General features: G+C 36.1%; 1 protein-coding gene across 1 annotated transcript in view; it reads left to right on the top strand.

Moving 5' to 3' along the window:
- Window positions 1-17369, top strand: part of GDI2 (GDP dissociation inhibitor 2) — a 33229-nt gene extending 15860 nt beyond the window's left edge. The window contains exons 4-11 of the mRNA XM_081154538.1: window positions 1037-1171; window positions 7175-7373; window positions 7631-7762; window positions 12811-12910; window positions 14457-14628; window positions 15962-16106; window positions 16295-16349; window positions 16435-17369. Of these exons, the coding sequence (XP_081010664.1) occupies window positions 1037-1171; window positions 7175-7373; window positions 7631-7762; window positions 12811-12910; window positions 14457-14628; window positions 15962-16106; window positions 16295-16349; window positions 16435-16581 (1085 nt within the window). The 3' untranslated portion in view covers window positions 16582-17369. The remainder of the gene's footprint in view (window positions 1-1036; window positions 1172-7174; window positions 7374-7630; window positions 7763-12810; window positions 12911-14456; window positions 14629-15961; window positions 16107-16294; window positions 16350-16434) is intronic.
- The last annotated feature ends 882 nt before the right edge of the window (window positions 17370-18251 follow it).

Below are 18251 nucleotides of genomic sequence, written 5' to 3'. Positions count from 1 at the left end.
GACTGGAATTGAATCCAAGACCCTTCAGTCCAATGGCCAGCTCTCTAACCACAGAGCCAAACCAGCTAGGGCTTGAGTATCTTTTTATTTTATTTATTTATTACTTTTTAATATATCTTTATTGATTTCAGTGAGAAAGGGAGAGAGAGACAGAAACATCAATGATGAGAGAGTCATTGATCGGCTGCAGCCCGCAACCCAGGCATGTGCCTTACCGGGAATTGAACCCTGATCGCCTGGATCCTAGGTCGACACTCAATCGCTGAGCCACGCCTGGCTGGGCTTTTTTTAATTTTTAAAGATATGTCTTTATTGATTTCAGAGAGAGGAAGGGAGAAAGAGAGCTAGAAACATCAATGATGAGAGAGTCATTGATCGGCTGCCTCCTGCATGCCCCTTACTGGGGGTCGTGCCTGAAACCTAGTTTGCATGTACCCTGACCAGGAATCGAACTGCGAACTGCGATGATCTGGATCATAGGTCGATGCTCAACCGCTGAGCCATGCTGACTGGGCCTTGAGTATCATTTTAAATTGCTGTGATGTTATTGTCTTTTTCTGAGATGACATTGAAAAACTAAATTGTTGGTATAAGTCTGTTTATGTCCTCTAAAGTATGTGCCACCCTTTGCCTTTTTTTGAGTTTATATTCTGTAATTGTTTTAATGCAAGATCTTATTTGAATTTTCTCTGAAATAATTTAAAGTTAACTAAATTGTTTTAAGGTGAATTGTAAACTCAACATTTTTTATGTAAGTAATAAAATTATTTTATTAAAATTAGAAAACAGATAAGCAGAAGGAAAATAAAAATTACATAATCAGAATTCACCATGTAGAATTATGGTTAATATTTTGGTGTATAACCTGACTGGCCATAAATATATATTAAAATTAAGACTTTTTTTTGTACGAGTTACTGGACAGTGCTAAGAAAAAATTGGGAAACCATTAGTATTAGTAAATGTACTTTTATTTCTGCTCGTTTTTAAGGGTAGTAGGACATAAATTTCAGTTTGAATTGTGTGACTTTTATAGGTCAGCTGGTTAAGATGCTGCTTTACACAGAGGTCACTCGTTATCTGGATTTCAAAGTGACTGAAGGGAGCTTTGTTTATAAGGGAGGAAAAATCTACAAGGTTCCTTCCACTGAAGCAGAAGCCCTGGCATCTAGTAAGTGATTTTATTTTTTCAGAATATTAAGGCTTTACAATAGAAAATGAATCTTAGAGATTAAATTTAATGTCCCTTACATCAAACATTATCCACTTATTCAATCAACAAATATTTATTGAATGTCTGTTACATGCCAGACACCATTCTGGGCAGTTGAGATACCTCAATTAACAGAATGTTGAAATTCTCTACTCTTTTGATGTTTAAATGACCATCTCTATATCATGACCATCTCTATATTTAGGTTTAGTAATGCTTTTTTCATAATAATAATTCATAAGAGCAGGGTTTTTTTTTATGTTTTCTGTGTGTTAGCCTCTGTGCTAAACACTTCACATTCATTTCTTACCTTTATGAGGTAAGGTTTCCATTTTGTAGACGAGGAAACTAAGGCCTGAAATCACATAGGTGATTAAAGTAGCAGGATGGGAATTGAAACCCTGGTAGGATTGCTCCAGAGCCTGTTTACTTAATCACTGTACTAAGCTGAGCTCCTAGACTATATTATCCAACCTGCTGAAAAAGAAAATAACTCTGATCTGGCAAAACCCATCTTCTAATTGGTGCTGTTGTCATTCTCCAAAATCTCCATTCTTAGGAATTTCCAGTGAGTATGGAGTGATTTTATTCTCTGCCCTAAATTATTTTCTCCACTGGCTCAACCAATGATTCCTGGTTAACATTTTCTGTTTTGATTTCTTAAATAGCAAACACTCCTAGAAAGGATTTCTGTCCTTCAGGGTGTTCTAGTTGTTGCGCAAAGCAGTTTGAAAAAGGACACATTTGTATAACTAAAGGGTAAATGTGTCTTATATACTAAATGTTTTAGGAGTTTATAGGAGGGAAAGGTTTGGACTGGGAGAATAGGAAAAGAATTGATAAATTCTCCAGTAATTTTATTTTGGCCTAAGTATGGAAAAGTTTTCTCATTTATTTTGGCAGTTTTCCCTAACTCCATTTATTTACTTCTTGCTATTAGGGGAGAAAATGTTGGGCATAAAATGTTGAAAGACACCATAGCCAGATAGTAAAAAAAAATCCACTAACAGTTTTGGCTAGGTTAGAATTTACAATTGGGAAAGGAAGGGAATGGATCCTAATTAAATTGAAGGGAGTTAGTGGTATAATCATGGGTTAGAAATGATTTTAAATCTTTTAAGTGACAGTATAATTCAGTAAAGCGTTTTCATAGAAATAATTTAAGAGTTTGAATACAATTCTTTTAAACAAAGTTTGTGCTCTTTTACTTTTTATTCTCTTTGAACTCTTACCTATAGATCTTTAAGTTTACTTTTAATTATAGTTGACATACAATATCACATTAGTTTTAAGTATACAGCATAGTGATTAGATATTTATATAACTTAAAAAGTGATCATCACAATAAATCTAGAACCCATGTGGCACCGTACATAGATATTACGATACTATTCACTATATTCCCTACACTGTACATTACATCCCTGTGAATTATTTGATAATTTGCAGCTGGTACTTTTTAATCCCCTTCAACTTTTTCGTCTGACCCCTACCTCCTCTGTCTGGCAACCATCAATTTGTTCTCTCGATGTTTGTGTTTGTTTTTTAGATTCCACATATAAGTGAAATCATATAGCAGTTGTCTGTCTTGGATATATTTCACTTAGCATAATACCCTCTAGGTCTATCCATGTTGTCACAAATGGCAAGATTTCATTCTTTTTGATGGCTGAGTAATCTTCCTCTGTGTGTGTGTGTGTGTGTGTGTGTGTGTGTGTGTGTGTGTGTGTGTGTGTGTGTGTAAGAGAGAGAGACAGACAGACATCTGTTCATCTATTGATAGACACCTAGCTTGCTTTCATGTCTTGGCTGTGGTAAACAATGCTATAATAAATGCAGGGGTGCATGTATCTTTTCAGATTAGTGTTTTCAGTATCTATGGATAAATATTAGAAGTGGGATTGCTGGGTCATGTGACAGCTCTTATCTGTATTAATAGCATTAATCACTTTCATTTAAAAAAAATTGAAGCACTTACCTTCCAGCAGTTTTACTTTTCCTGTTTTGATTTAATTTTTTTCAAATATATAAAACATTTACATAACTTGAAAGTTAAAATTATAGCAAAAGATACAGAGTTTAGTTCTTTTTTTCAGAAGTTTACAACAACTTATTATCTCTCTTGGGTGTGTTTGTGTCTGTGTTAGCTGGAGAGTCTAGTTCTTAGTCTTACCTTTTTCATTCTGTTCTTTCCATCCTGATAGGTAATCATTTTTACTTGTTTCTGGTTTATCCTTCTTTTTTGCAAAAATAAACATATGTTAATGTATATATTTTTAAGCTTAGGTTTATTGAGGTACAATTTACATATAGTAGAATTTACCTGTTTTTTTGTATACAATTTTATGAATTTTTACCATATCACTACCTTATCAGCAGCTGTTTTTATATTAGTGGATAGAATTTTGAAGTCAGAATGGTGGTAAGAAAATTCTAGGCAAAGTGAGTGAATGGAGATAAGGAAAAGCATAGGGGTAGGGCAGTTCACAAGAAAGGTAAATAAAATAAAAGAGAAAGATAATTAGGAACAAATTACTTTATAGTTTTAGTAATAGCTCACATTTACTGAACATTATGTGCCAGCATACATGTACTAAGTACTTTATGTGTGTTACCTAACTTTATTTTATGTAGTCCTTTACTACAACTCTGAGAGGTGTGAGTGCTATTATCTTTTATAGATGGGAAAACTGAGGTATAGCAGTGTGAAAAAAAAGCCCAAAGTAGCATAACTCCTGACTGGTAGAACTGGTTGGAAGTCAGATTTATCTGACTTTAGAACCCTACACTTTTAACCACTGTAATATATATAGTATATAAATAAGTTTTAAAAAAATATTTTAACTGTCATTTTCTTTGTGCTAAACATTTCTAGTTCCTGTGGTTGTTTCTCATATAGTATGCTCTCTTATTTCTTGGCCACTTTTGGGGGGAAATCCTTTGATTTGCCAAGATTATCCTGTATATAATAGTATTGCAGCCAGACCAGACATAATACTCCAAATGATGTCTGCTCAGTGTCAGTGTGACTATTACTTTCCTAGGACAATATATTTCTATTAATGTAGCCTGTTACCATTGGCTTTTTTTCAGATCTGTAGACACTGTCATTTCTTGTGATAGATAGTTCATGATACCAACCAAAACCCCAAGGATCTGATAAATAATTTGTTGGTTGGTCAGATGTTATTTTTGTCAAAGGGAATGAGAAATATATATGATCTCTAGAGTAATGTTGAACACAGTATGTTCAAAAATGTTTTGAGAAATTTTCATGAATAGCTTTGAAAGGTGCCCAGTAAAATATTTTGTCTTAAGTTAAATCTTTAGCTTGTTTATTTATTCTTACTCTTACTGCTGTGAGGCATCTATTTATCTGGAACACCTTGATTTCAACAAATCACCTTTGGTATCACAGATCTAAGTGAATCCCAGGACTTGTGGTGGTCTCTGAGGTAGCTGTGCCTGCAGCACCTCTAATTTCACCATTAGAATTCTGTATTGTGTGCCGTATCTTAGTTTTTTTATACTAATTCTGTTTTAATTATTTTTAAAATGCTATGGTTAAATCTTATACCTGCTAGTTAATTGGAAAGCTTTTATCTATTACTGAAACTGCTTCAGATTTTAATAGCTGTTTTTATGTTTTAAAAGTCTTTATGTATTTTTTGTAAGTAAACTTCATTGTGCAAGTGATTGAAGGAAAGTCAAACCATTTGAAATGAAGGTAAGACACTTAGGGGACTAATTCTGAAAAAGATTTTTTTCTAATCCATGTATATAATTTTAATATTTTTCTTTTTATGTAGTATACTCAATATATGAATAAGTCAACTTCTTTTATATTTGCTCCCATCAGATGTTAGTTAATTAAATGGATTGAATATTTATGGAGCACTTGCTATGTGCCAGGTACCCTTTTAGGTTTAGGAGTAGGGAGGGTTCAACAGAAGAAGAAAAGTAAACAACAAATGCTTCCCTAATGGAGTTTACATTAGTGGGAAACTAAAATAAATAAGAGTATATCTTGGCGATAATAATACTGTGTAGAAAGTTAGGAGGAGGAGGGAGTATGGGGAGTTTAAATAGGAAGTTTTGTTCCACTTATTTATGCACTCATTGGTTGATTTTTGTATGTGCCGTGACCCAGTTTTAAATAGGAAGGCATCATTATAGAACTAGCTGCTATAAAAATTTTACAGTAGGAAATATCTTAACTCTTTTCATTATGACTTTCCAAATGGACACTGGATCTCTAAAATGTAACTGCAGTGGTATCTGGTTCTGATTCCATAACCACTAATAATGGAGATCACTAGTTGGTACTTTGCATGGCAACATGAAAGGGGTGGAAAAGCAGCTGGAGCATCTCTACTCTGGTGTGGAACAGGAGTTATCAGCAGAACTGATTCTGTCCCTCAGGCATAAGAATGAGGGGAGGGAGGGAATTTAAGAAAAAACTATAGATTTTTAGTCTGATTTTTAAAAAAAGTTATGCAGTTAATCCATAATAAGCTGTTGGTGGCAGTTTTAGGTTCCAACAGACAGCGTCCACCAGAATATGATACCTGAGTTATATATAAGTGCATTGCAGTAGCGACAGATGTTTCTTTGACTGTTTCACCCCTACCCCTGACAATTAAGCTTGTGTCTTAACTATGGTGCTGAAGTGGTGATAGAATAATTATTTTTAGCCTCATGCCTTTACTTTATGCATTCTGTCCATTTTTTATTTATTTTATTTATAAAATCTTTTTTTTTTTAAATATATCTTTATTGATTTCAGAGAGAGGTAAGGAGAGGGAGAGAGAGAGATAGGAACATCAATGATGAGAGAGTCATTCATCGAGCCCGCATCCCGGGCATGTGCCCTGACCAGGAATCGAACCCCAATCGCCTGGATCCTAGGTCGATGCTCAACCACTGAGCTACGCCCGGCCGGGCTCTGTCCTTTTTTTAAAGGTCAGTTGTAAAAAATGCAGTCAGCTGTCTCATGATCATTTATAAAAAAATTTTATTGATTGATTTGAGAGAGAGGGAAAGACAGAAAGAAACATCAATTTGTTCCACTTACTTATGCATTCATTGGTTGATTTTTGTATGTGCCGTGACCTGCAAATTGGCATATTGGGAAGATGCTCTAAACAACTGAGCTACCCAGCCAGGGCCATGATCATTTGAATTTTCAGTTTTGTTGGTTTCAATTATAGTCTTGGGAAATGATGTTAAAAATACCAAAACATTAAACTGTCAACAGATATAAAAGAAATGTTTGAGAGTTTGTTATTTTTATAAAGCTGTAGTTGTATTTAGAAGTAGCTATACAGTTTAGGAAAGGGGGGAAAAGGAGATTGTAAAACCAGAAAATTTTCTTTTCCTTTACTCTTGTTTTTTTTTACCAGCTGTATACTAGTACTAGGAATACTAACAGGAAAAGCAGAGGATTTATTGTGTGGTCGTATATAGCTGTCTACTCATCTGCTTTTTAGTGTACAAAGCAGTGAATTGATTATTTAGGACATAATTAAAGTAAGTGACTAGCAGCATAATCAACATCTAAATACAGAATAAGAAAAGGAAGAGCATTCAGAATTTTAGGCAGTTGGCCAACTATTGATCAGAGTTATTAAAACAACATTCATATGGATGCCTTCATGAATAAATAGTTTTTGCAAAGTCATGTTCACCTTGTACCTAATAAAAGACATAATTAGACATACTACATTTAATTAAGTACTGGTTGTAATTGCTTGTAATTGTACTGTAAAATTGAAGACCTAACTGATCTGTTGTAACTATTTCAGTTTATTTGAAAGTTGTCCAAACTAGCATATCTTGAATTGCACTGTGTGCTAGAAGAGCCTCAGGTAATAACATGGCGTATGTAAACGTTTCCTCTCACACTTTCTTTTCTCCAGTGTCCCATTGTGAGTGTGTGCTTTTCGAAATACTCTCTTTTAGGCTTAATGGGGCTATTTGAAAAACGTCGCTTCAGAAAATTCCTAGTATACGTTGCCAACTTCGATGAAAAAGATGCTAGAACTTTTGAGGGCATTGATCCTAAGAAGACTTCAATGAGAGAGGTGTATAAGAAATTTGACTTGGGCCAAGATGTTATAGATTTCACTGGTCATGCCCTGGCACTTTACAGAACTGATGAGTAAGTTTTTTGGTTTTTAGATTTATGTGTTTTTTGGAATGCTAACTGAATTTCCCAGTTCTCCAGTGTGGAAATTCTAACAAAATACATATATAGCCATGTTATACAGTGAAAGAAGAGTTTCTAGTTGCAAATTAATGTTAGAACCTTTTAAGTAAAATACAAAGGTATTGAATTGAAATCACTTCAGAAAAAGATATTAAATTGAACACAGGAAAACTGAAGCCCACTTGTAATGTTTACTTTCTCTTTTCCAGCTATTTAGATCAACCCTGTTGTGAAACCATTAATAGGATTAAACTTTACAGTGAGTCATTGGCAAGATATGGCAAAAGCCCATACCTTTATCCACTGTATGGCCTTGGAGAACTGCCACAAGGATTTGCAAGGTAAGAGCCCATATTTAACCTATTTGCTGACTCCACTGATTCTGAATTTCATCTTCAATGGAAGTATATGAGATATGGTTGTGAAAAATGAGACAAGATATGCTTGTGAGTAATGAGATGCTTTTTATTTTTATTGAAGTAAAATTCACATACAACGAAACCACAGATCTACAGTAAAAATGTTGAGCTTGAGAAATGTATAATCTTGTGTAATCAAAACTTCAGAATCAAGATACAGAACATTTGTATCACTCATAATCACCACCCCCCAAACTAATAATTACATTTATTATTTCTATCAACTATGAATTACTTTGGCCTGTTTTTGAAGTTTATATAAAGGAGATAATATGTACTCATTTGTGGTTGGCCTTTGCTTAATAGTATTTTTGAGACTGACTGATGTTGATGCACATGCTGGTGGTAGTTCATTTTTAAAATATTGAGTAGTATTCCATTATGCGAATTATGTGAATATACCCCCTGGCCTTTATGGACATCTGGGCTTTCAGTTTTGAGGTATTACGAATGAAGCTACTATGAGCTTTTGTATAAAAGTCTGTCTGGACATAGGCTGTCATTTCTTTGGGGTGGAATTGCTGGCTGATACGGCAAGTGTGGCAAGTGTTTAACTTCATAAGACACTGCGAAACAACTTGCGAGTTGTACCACTTTACAAACACTCAGCAATGTGTGTTTCATTTTAACCACCAAGTAGGTGGGAAATGCTCGCTCATTATGGTTTTAATGTGCATTTCTTGAGGACTAATATTACCTTTTCATGAGCTTGTTGGCTATTTGTATAAATTTGTGGTGTGTTCGTGTCTTCTGCACATTTTTTTAAAGATTGGGTTGTCTTTGTGATTTGTAGGAGCTCTTGATGTATCCTGGCAGCAAGTCATTTGTCCAATATATGCATTATAAATGTTTCCTCCCAGTCTGTGGCAGAAGTTTTAAATTTTTATATCTTTTTTTTTGCATGTTTAGTGCTTTTTTGGGGGGTCCTATCTAAGAAAGCTTTGCCTACCTCAAGAGCACAAAGATGTTTTCCTATGTCTTTTTCTAGATGCTTTATAGTTCTTCTTGAAATAATATTGGTGTATGGGGTGAGGTATGGCTTGAAGTTCACTTTTTTCATACCAATATTTAGTTGTTCTAGCACCATTTGTTGAAAAGATTTCTTTTTCCAGTTGTCTTGGTTCCTTTGCAGAAAATCATTTGACCATATATGTGTCTTTTGTTCCAGTGATTTAATTTCCCTATGACACTACCACACTGTCTTGAATATTATAGTTTTATAGTAAGTCTTGAAATCAGGTAATGCAAGTCCTCATCTTTGTTCTCTTTCAAAATTATTTTGGTTATTTGAGCTCCTTTGCATTTCCACATACATTTTGGAACAGGTTGTCAGTTTCTACAAAAAGTGCTTGCTTGTATTTTAATTAGGATGAATTAAATCTGTAGAATAAAGGGGGCCAAATATATGGTGACGGAAGATGATTTGACTGGGTGGTGAACACACAATGCAATATACAGATGATGTTTCATAGAAATGTACACATGAAACCTATATGACTTGATTAACCAGTGTTACCACAGTAAATTCAATTTAAAAATCTATAGATGAGTTTGGGGGAGAAGCATGTTAATACTGAGTTTCCCAATCCATGAATTTGCTCTTTCCTTGTATTTAGGCTTTCTTTGTCTCAGCAATGTCTTGTAGTTTTCATTGTAGAGGTCTGGCACTTTTTTTTTTTTAATATATCTTTGTTAATTTCAGAGAGAGGAAGGGAGAGAGAGAGAAACATCAATGGTGAGTCATTGATCAGCTGCCTCCTGCACACCCCCCACTGGGGATTGAGCCCGAAACCCTGGCGTGTGCCCTGGGAATCGAACTAGGATCTCCTAGATTCTAGGTTGATGCTCAACCGCTGAGCCACACCGGCTGGGTGAGATCTGGCACTTTTTTGGTTCAAATTTATTCATAAATGTGGTTATTTTGAGTTTTCTGTTAATGAAAGTTTGTTTTATTTCAAAGTTGTTTGCTGCTCATATACAGAAATATATTTGATTTATGTATTCTGACCTTATATCTTGTGACCTAGTTCTGTTAGTTTCATAGGTTTCTTAGAATTTTCCTTGTATACAGTTACTGCATCTTTGAACAGAGAGATTAACTTCTTTTCTTACAACCTTTGTGTTCCCTCCTCCTGCCTTTATGCACTGGCTAGGACTAATAGAAAAATGATGGCCAGAAGTGTTGAGAATGGACATTCATAGCTTCTGAGAGTTTTTGTTATGAAGGGGTGTTGACATTGAGTTAATAATGCAGATTTTCTTCTTTAAGCCATTATGACGTTGAATTACATAGTTTGGTTTGGGGATATTTAACTTTGCATTCCTGGGGTAAACATCCCTTACTCATGGTGTATTATCCTTTTGGGGTTTTTGTGGGGGTTTTTTTGTTGTTAATCCTCACCCAAGGATATTTTTTCCCCCATTTTTAGAGACAGGGAGGAAAGGAAGGAGGGAGGGAAGGGAGGGAGGGAAGGAGGGATAAACATTGATTGCCTTCCACACCAGCCAGGGCTATCCTTTTAATTTTTTAAAATTGGTGCACTCACTCACACATGTGTGTGTATATTTGTGTTAGCTGTCGGTAGTAGTTTGTATATATAATGGTCTTTTTCTTCTGTTTTCAAGATTTTCTTTGGGTTTTGGCAGTGTCACTAGGATTTGTCTAGGTGCGGTTTTGCTTGGGATATGCTGAAATGCTTGGATGTGTGAGTTTTTATATCAAATTGGGAATTTTTATATCACTATCCTCTTTAGATATTCCATCCCATATTTTCTTCTCTTCTCCTGAGACACCAATTACTTGTATGTTAGATGCTTGGTGTTATTCCATAGGTCATTGAGGCTCTGCTCATTTTTATTTACTGATTTTTAGAGAGAGAAAGAAAAAGAGAAAGAAACATCAATCTGTTTGTTCCACCCATTTATGCATTCATTGGTTGAATCTTGTATGTGTCCTGACTGGGGATCGAACAACCTTGGCATATTAGGAGGATACTCCAGTCAACTGAGCTACCTGGCCAGGGCAGATGTTTTTTCTTCTCTTTCTGCTTCATCCTACTCATTTGTCCTCAAGTTCACTGACTTTTCTGTTATTTTCAATAGGCTGTTAATCCTATTCATTGAGTTTTAATTTTTATAAAATATTGTACTTTGTAGATCTAGAATTTCTATTTTAAAATAGTTTTAATTTCTCTTGTGAGATTCTGTATAACTCATTTTTACTCTCCTAAATATATTTATAACATTCTTGAACATGTATCCTTTAACAAGGATGTTTGCGAACTGCTTGACCATGTTTCTTTTTGCTTCACTGATCCTCATCCAAAGATATTTTTCCATTGCTTTTTAGAGAGAGTGGGGTGGGGGGAGAGTGAGGAGAGAAAGAGAGAAACGATGTGAGAGAGACGCATCTATTGGTTGCCTCCTGCACTCACTCTGACTGGGACCAGAGATCCAACCTGCAACCCAGGTATGTGCCCTTGACCAGGAATCGAACCTGGGACTCTTCAGTGCACAGGCTGATGCTCTAACCAGAGAGCCATACTGTCCAGGGCATCTGTGACCATGTTTCTGAGAGCTCTTTAACCTGCATTTTTTAAGATCGGTAATATGGGTCTGTTTTTCTTGATTGCTTATCCTCTTTACTGTGGGTCACATTTTCATGTTTCTTCATGTCTTCTAGTTTTTATCGTAGACTGGACATATTTACTTGGTACATTGTAGGAGATGCTAAGTCTTTCTCTGAAGAAAATTTTTGAGTAGGCAGATAAATTCACTTTGAACTTGGGAGGCTTGATTTTACGCCTTTTTAAGGGGGTCTTTTGTCCTTGGCTGACTTCTTAGTCCTGGTAAAGTAGGTGGGAGCCCAGGATGTCTGTCAAGCTCCTTTAATAAGGCAGTTGAAGTCTGCTTTTTTAAAAAAATCCCTCACCAGAGGATTATTTTTTCCATTGCTTTTCAGAGTGGGGGTGGGGGAGAGAAAGAAACATCAGTGTGAGAGAGACACAGCAATTGGTTGCCTCCTGCTCTGGCCCAACCCAAGGCCGGGGGATTGAACCTACAACCGAGGTACGTGCCCCAGGACCCTTCAGTCCACAGGCTGACACTAACCACTGAGCAAGACTGGCTGGGCCAGCTGCTGCTTTTTGCTGGTTTTCTTGGAGTCTCCCTCATGTGCAAGTACTTCTGTAGTTAGTTAAGGATAGAGAGATTTTACAGATTTGGTGGTTGCTGTAGGATTTCCCCCACAATTTTCACCTCCATTTACAACCCCAAATTCTATCCTGTGTTGTCTTAAGTCAGTAAGACCATAGGTTTTTACTTCTATTTTAGATATTCCATGTTATAAGGCCTGGGGAGTTCTTTCCCTCAGGGGATGAACCACCCATATAAACCACATAAAGATCTCATCCAGTTGCTTCCTTTTAAGTTTATCCTTGTTTTTGCCTGCTGTTAGTCACTCTCTGGTGCCTTTTTTAAAAAAATGTTTTTATTGATTTTTAGAGAGAAACATCAGTGTGAGAGAGAAACATTGATCAGTTGCCTCCTGCATGCACCCCTACTGGGCATTGAGCCTGCAACCTGGGCATGTGCCCGGACCAGGAATTGAACTGGTGACGTTTTGGTGCGCAGGACACTCAACTGAGCCACACCAGCCAGGGCTCCGGTACCTCTTGATAGTTTTATGTGCAGGAGGATTAGACCACATTTAAGCTATTCTTCCATTACTGGTCAGTTTTTTTCCTTTGGACTTGATGTTTGTAACTGAGTATGATGCATCACTTCATGGTTTTACTTTTTATAATTGATGATTTAATGACTTTTAAACTAATGCCTTTTGGAAGGAATTTGAGGAAATATATACTGCCTATAACTCATTAAGATCTAAGAAAGTAGACTAGTAGTTGAACAAGTAGACTAGTAGTTGAAACAATTATAAGTTAACACTTGTCATTTAAAATTTTTTCTAGGCTAAGTGCTATTTATGGAGGTACCTACATGCTGAATAAACCAATTGAAGAAATCATTGTGCAAAATGGAAAAGTGATTGGTGTTAAATCTGAAGGAGAGGTAAGTAGCTTTTACAATTAAAATATACTGTGTTCTTGTGAAGAAAACTTACCTAATAAGTACGTAATTGGTATGGACATTGGTGCTAAATTTCAGATTATATGTATGTCTGATATAGTAAACTGGTATTCATTATGACTGAGTAGTTACTGAGGCTGTGCTTTAAGAAAACAGATCAGTACTTTGTTGTTTTCTCTTAAGACTATAAAATATACATTATGGATGAGGTCTGAATGGTAAGTATCCTTTATATACTGTGGGTTGGTGCCTGTCTCTCAAATTTATTTAAATTTAGCTTTATTAGTACCACTTACAATTTATTCATTGAAATTGGGCTTGGGCAGTACTAACGATTTTGGTATTATTACTTAATGAATTGTTAAATATCAATAATGTTGTTAACAGTTAGTTTGGGTTTAGCTGTGGAGCTGGCTAGTTTGAGCAGTTTCTCAAATTTGAATATAAATCGTTAATTTTGTTGAAGCGCATATTCCGATTAACTGGTCAGAGGCGGGGCTGCATATTCTTCCAAGCTGTCTGGTGATGCACATACGCTATTGGTCTGCAAACCAGCTCATTCCTCTTTCATGAAATACTCTTATGAATAGAAATGCTCAAAAAAGAAACTCAGAAGCTAAGTTAAAATTGTTTTGTATTCTTGGTGATATTCCATGGGTGAAGACCACATAAGCAACACTCACTAGTTGGCCATCTGAACTTTTATTACTGTTGCAGATCTTTTGTAACTTATGCTTTTTAGTTAATAGGTGTTTAGGAAATATGGTTAATGTTTTAGTTTGATATCTCAAATTCCTTTTTACATATTCATTTAAATCCTCACCTGAGGATATATTTTGATTTTAGAGAGAGGAAACGGATGGGGAGGGAGGAGAAATACCAATCGGTTGCCTCCCATACTCACCCCAACCAGGGTTGAACCTGTAACCTTTTGGTGTATGGGATGACACTCCAACCAACCAAGCCACCTGGCCAGGGCTCAGAGTCCTTTTTACTGCAGTTTTTTCCCCATTCCTCTTTGTTTCACACAGCTGCTGCTGCTTAGGAACTTTCAAGGCTTTGATGTACAGGGGAAGACTAGAACATGTATCTCAACAACTTATGTTTTACTTAGAAAGCACAGTGTTAAAATGAGATTTTGGTCAGTTTTTAATGCTAGTACTATTTTTAGAAAATTTTACTCTTTACTTGGTACTTCTCATATAATGACGGCCCTTAATTACATTGTTTCATTTTATCCTAACCACCACCCTTTGAGATTGCAGAGCCAGGATTTGAATACTGATCTGCCTAAGTTCTAAAACTTCTGAACACTATGCAAAACAGTTTTCCTAATATTTGAATAGGATTTAGAATTAATGAATCTGTTTCAGGGAAATTTGTAGAGATTGTTGGCAAAGGTAGTTTTAATAGTTACCTATAGTTCAGTAAATGTCTGTAGTTAACTTGATGAAAACAGATTAAAGACAATGGTATCAGCAAACTGTCTGAAAACATGGACACTGAATATATAAATGTTTTGTTACAGATTGCTCGCTGTAAGCAGCTCATCTGTGACCCCAGCTATGTTAAAGATCGGGTAGAAAAAGTGGGTCAGGTGATCAGAGTTATCTGTATCCTCAGTCACCCCATCAAGAACACCAACGATGCCAACTCCTGCCAGATCATTATTCCGCAGAACCAGGTCAATCGGAAGTCAGGTGAATTTTAAAGATCAGCAGATGTTTGTAGAATTTGTTAGACATAATTTACTTTGTGTTTTATCCCAAATTCCTAATTTTATTTGCTCTATTATACAAAGAAAGAAGCCTTAGTTTTTAACACATGGGAAACAAAAATGTGATGGATCCCTTTTAGCTGAGATCCTGAATCATCACATTGAATGGCCAAATTAAATTAGCCTAGGAATCCTGCCTCAGGCTTGCATCCACTGCTTTGGACCTCCAGTTCCTCAGCTGTGGAATTCAGTGGCTGAACTAAGATGAGCATTCCAGTTTTTCCTGGTTCCAGCATTATGTGCCTGTGATGGTTTAACTTATTAATGACCTGACTCTGCTATTTTGATGTGATGATAGTGCTATTATTATGTCATTATTTGTCAACTTAATAGTTAAGCTGTCCATATTTAATTTTTTTTTTCTATATAGGAATCTGAATCACAGAAGATTATTGCTAGAACGAAGGGACTTGTATTAAAGTAATCTCTAAAGGGTTCCCAAGCAGATCCATGTGTCTGTAAAAGTCGAAAAAGGGAAACCAGTAATTATTTTCTATATTGGAAATTAATGTAGTTACTTGGTGGTATACAGACAAGTAGAACCTATGGAATTATATGAGTTTATTGTGCCAACTCAAAGAATAGCTTTTGCTGATTTGTAATTTTATATTAAATATGAGAAATCAGTACAGAAGGTCCCCACTTAACGATGGTTCTACTTATAACTTACCAAGTTTAAGATGGTGCAGAAGGACAACCATACAGCCATGTCTTTCATTTTCAGTATAGTATTGAATAGATTCTCAACACTATTACAAAATAGGCTTTGTGTTAGATGATTCTGTCCAACTGTAAGTATTCTGAGCACATTTAAGGTGTGCTAGGCTAAGCTATGATGTTTGGTAGGTTAAGTGTATTAAATGCATTTCTACTCACGATGTTTATGATGGCTTATCAGGATATAACCCCACTGTAAGTTGAGGAGCATCTGTACTTAATGAAACCTTTTTTAGCTATTCAAAACCTTTCTAAATGCAGGCTTCAGAGAGGCAGAAGACCCAAGAGAAATCTCATTTCCAAGTCCAGCAGTTCACTGCCACATAAATCCTTGATCTCCAAAAGGCTAAAGGTTGCTGAATATTTGCATATTCTATGTATGCCTATTTGCCTCTGTATACATAGAACTTAAGCTTAGAAGTCATTGTCTATTCTAAGCAATTTTAATTCACACCTCGAAATATGGGTGAGACCTGAGTGTGCACCCGATGTCCACATTTTACAAACCTTGGCAGTGAGATGGCATTACTTGTTTCCAGATATCTATGTCTGCATGATCTCCTCTGCACACAACGTGGCAGCACAAGGGAAGTACATCGCCATAGTCAGTACAACTGTGGAGACCAAGGAACCCGAAAAAGAAATCAGACCAGCTTTGGAGCTCTTGGAACCAATTGAACAGAAGTAAGTGATGTGTCCATTTATATCAGCTAAAATTCAAGATTGATTTTGGCTCCATGGTGGGGCAAACCCCATGAGAACGAAGAAAGCAACCATCAGTCTCATCCTTTGGGGGTTTTGAATTTCAGGCAAAGCAGTGAGTGGGTCTGGGGGTCAGCTTATCTGCTCACTTAATTCTTTTTCTCTTCCAGATTCGTTAGCATCAGTGATCTTCTTGTACCAAAAGATTTGGGAACAGAAAGCCAGGTGAGTGTGGTGATCTGAAATGGGTATTATCACGTTTTATTGGGAGACTTCCCTAGCTTCAAGTCTTTCTAATTTTTATTTCCAGATCTTTATTTCCCGTACATATGATGCTACAACTCATTTTGAGACAACCTGTGATGACATTAAAGACATCTATAAGAGGATGACAGGATCAGAGTTTGACTTTGAAGAAATGAAGCGCAAGAAAAATGACATCTATGGGGAAGACTAACAGCAGTACATGTTATCACCTAATTAGGACAGACGTAAAATTTGGCAAATAATGCGTATTGTATGAAATCAGTATTGTAAGGCCTGCTTTTATAATCTAAACCGAGAGATTGCAGAGCACTGCACCAGTAAATATTCCTCCCCTTTCTAATATCATGTATTAACTTGTTTTCATGGAGTGGCTATTCAGAATTGGCAGGTGACCACATTCTGTACTGTTTAACCAATGCTGGCTTTTTTTCTAGTGAAGGATAAGTTTTAAAAAAACATTGTGATACTGATACAGAGACCTTGATACAGTATTTGTATCTTTTAATCAGTGTAGTCTTTGCAGTTACATGCTTCTGCTGCTCAAGAGCTGGATCAGTACAATTTGTGTGCCATCTGTCCTCTTGATATTTAAGGAGATTTGAAATCAAATATTCTATAATTTGGGACAGCATACCTAAGTTTTCCCTGTAACTTTGGTCCTGTCAAGTATTATGATAGTGCCCATGTAGCCACGCCACAAGTTTGGTTTATGTGGGCCTAAAATTCTGAGCTCCGGACTTCAAGAGTCATTTTGGAGGAAGCCTGTGTGTGGTGTTTAATCTAATTGATGAGAGCAAAAGGGAAAGAAACCTATCATAAAGCAGGTAAATGTAGAAGCTTGTTATTGTGTGGCTTTTTCAATGGACCAAGCTGCAATGCAGTATTGACTTGACAGAGCCTCTTCTTCAATGATGTCTGCCTCAAAATGGCTCCAGATGATTTCTGTACTGCAAAATAAAGCCAAACTCTGGAAACCAATTCCCTCTCCACTGGTCTGTTTGTGCCCTGACGTTTAATAGCTCTAAGTGTGCTGGCCATGACACGGTTGTTTATTTCCTTTAGTAGAGCTGAAGCTGATGCTAGGAGAGATGCTGGAGTCACTGATAGCAGGTGAATATTCAAACTTGGATGTATAGAGAATCGAGTCTGGCTTCACTGTGAGTAGATTCCAAATTATATTCTTGACTCATTGTGAAATTCTTAGTCTTAGTAGTGGTTAACAAGTACTCTTTCTCGGTACAAATGCAAGTCACTGTCTTTGATAATTTTGCTTATAGGCAGCATTTATAAGAGAATAAGGTAATTGTCAGGCGGATAGGTGGTTTAAGATTTTCACATAGTTTAAATTGTAATTAGAAACTGTTTTTAACTGGGACCTCCTTTCCTTTGATAGCATATACAGTAGTAGTTATCAGATGAACAAAGACATCTTAACTGTATTCTTATAGGCTAAATGTTCTTATAGTTCAGTCTGAAAGACATGACTAAGGACATATGACTAATCTGTTAAAGCAATTAGGATAATTTATATTGCTATGCAGATTATCTGATTTACTTTAGTTCAGTTTCTAAATCTCACACTACCCGTTTTTGGCCAGATAATTCTTTGTTGTGGGGGATTGTCCTGCGCATTGCGTTGTATGATGTTTAACAGCATCTCTGACCTCTAGCCATTATATGCCAGGAGCACCTCCCTAGCCCGAGAACCAAAAATGTCTCCAGATAGTATCATAACATATCCTGGGGGACAAAATTGCCCAAGTTGAGAACAGCTGCTTTATCTATGTGCTAAGATGATCTAAAATCCCAGCAAGTCTTTCCCTTCCCTACCCATAATATTTTAAATTTTGAACTATTAAT

This window comes from Miniopterus schreibersii (genome assembly GCF_964146895.1).
Source record: "Miniopterus schreibersii genome assembly, chromosome: 1".
NCBI lineage: Eukaryota > Metazoa > Chordata > Mammalia > Chiroptera > Miniopteridae > Miniopterus > Miniopterus schreibersii.
This window is presented reverse-complemented; position numbering and strand designations above follow the sequence as displayed.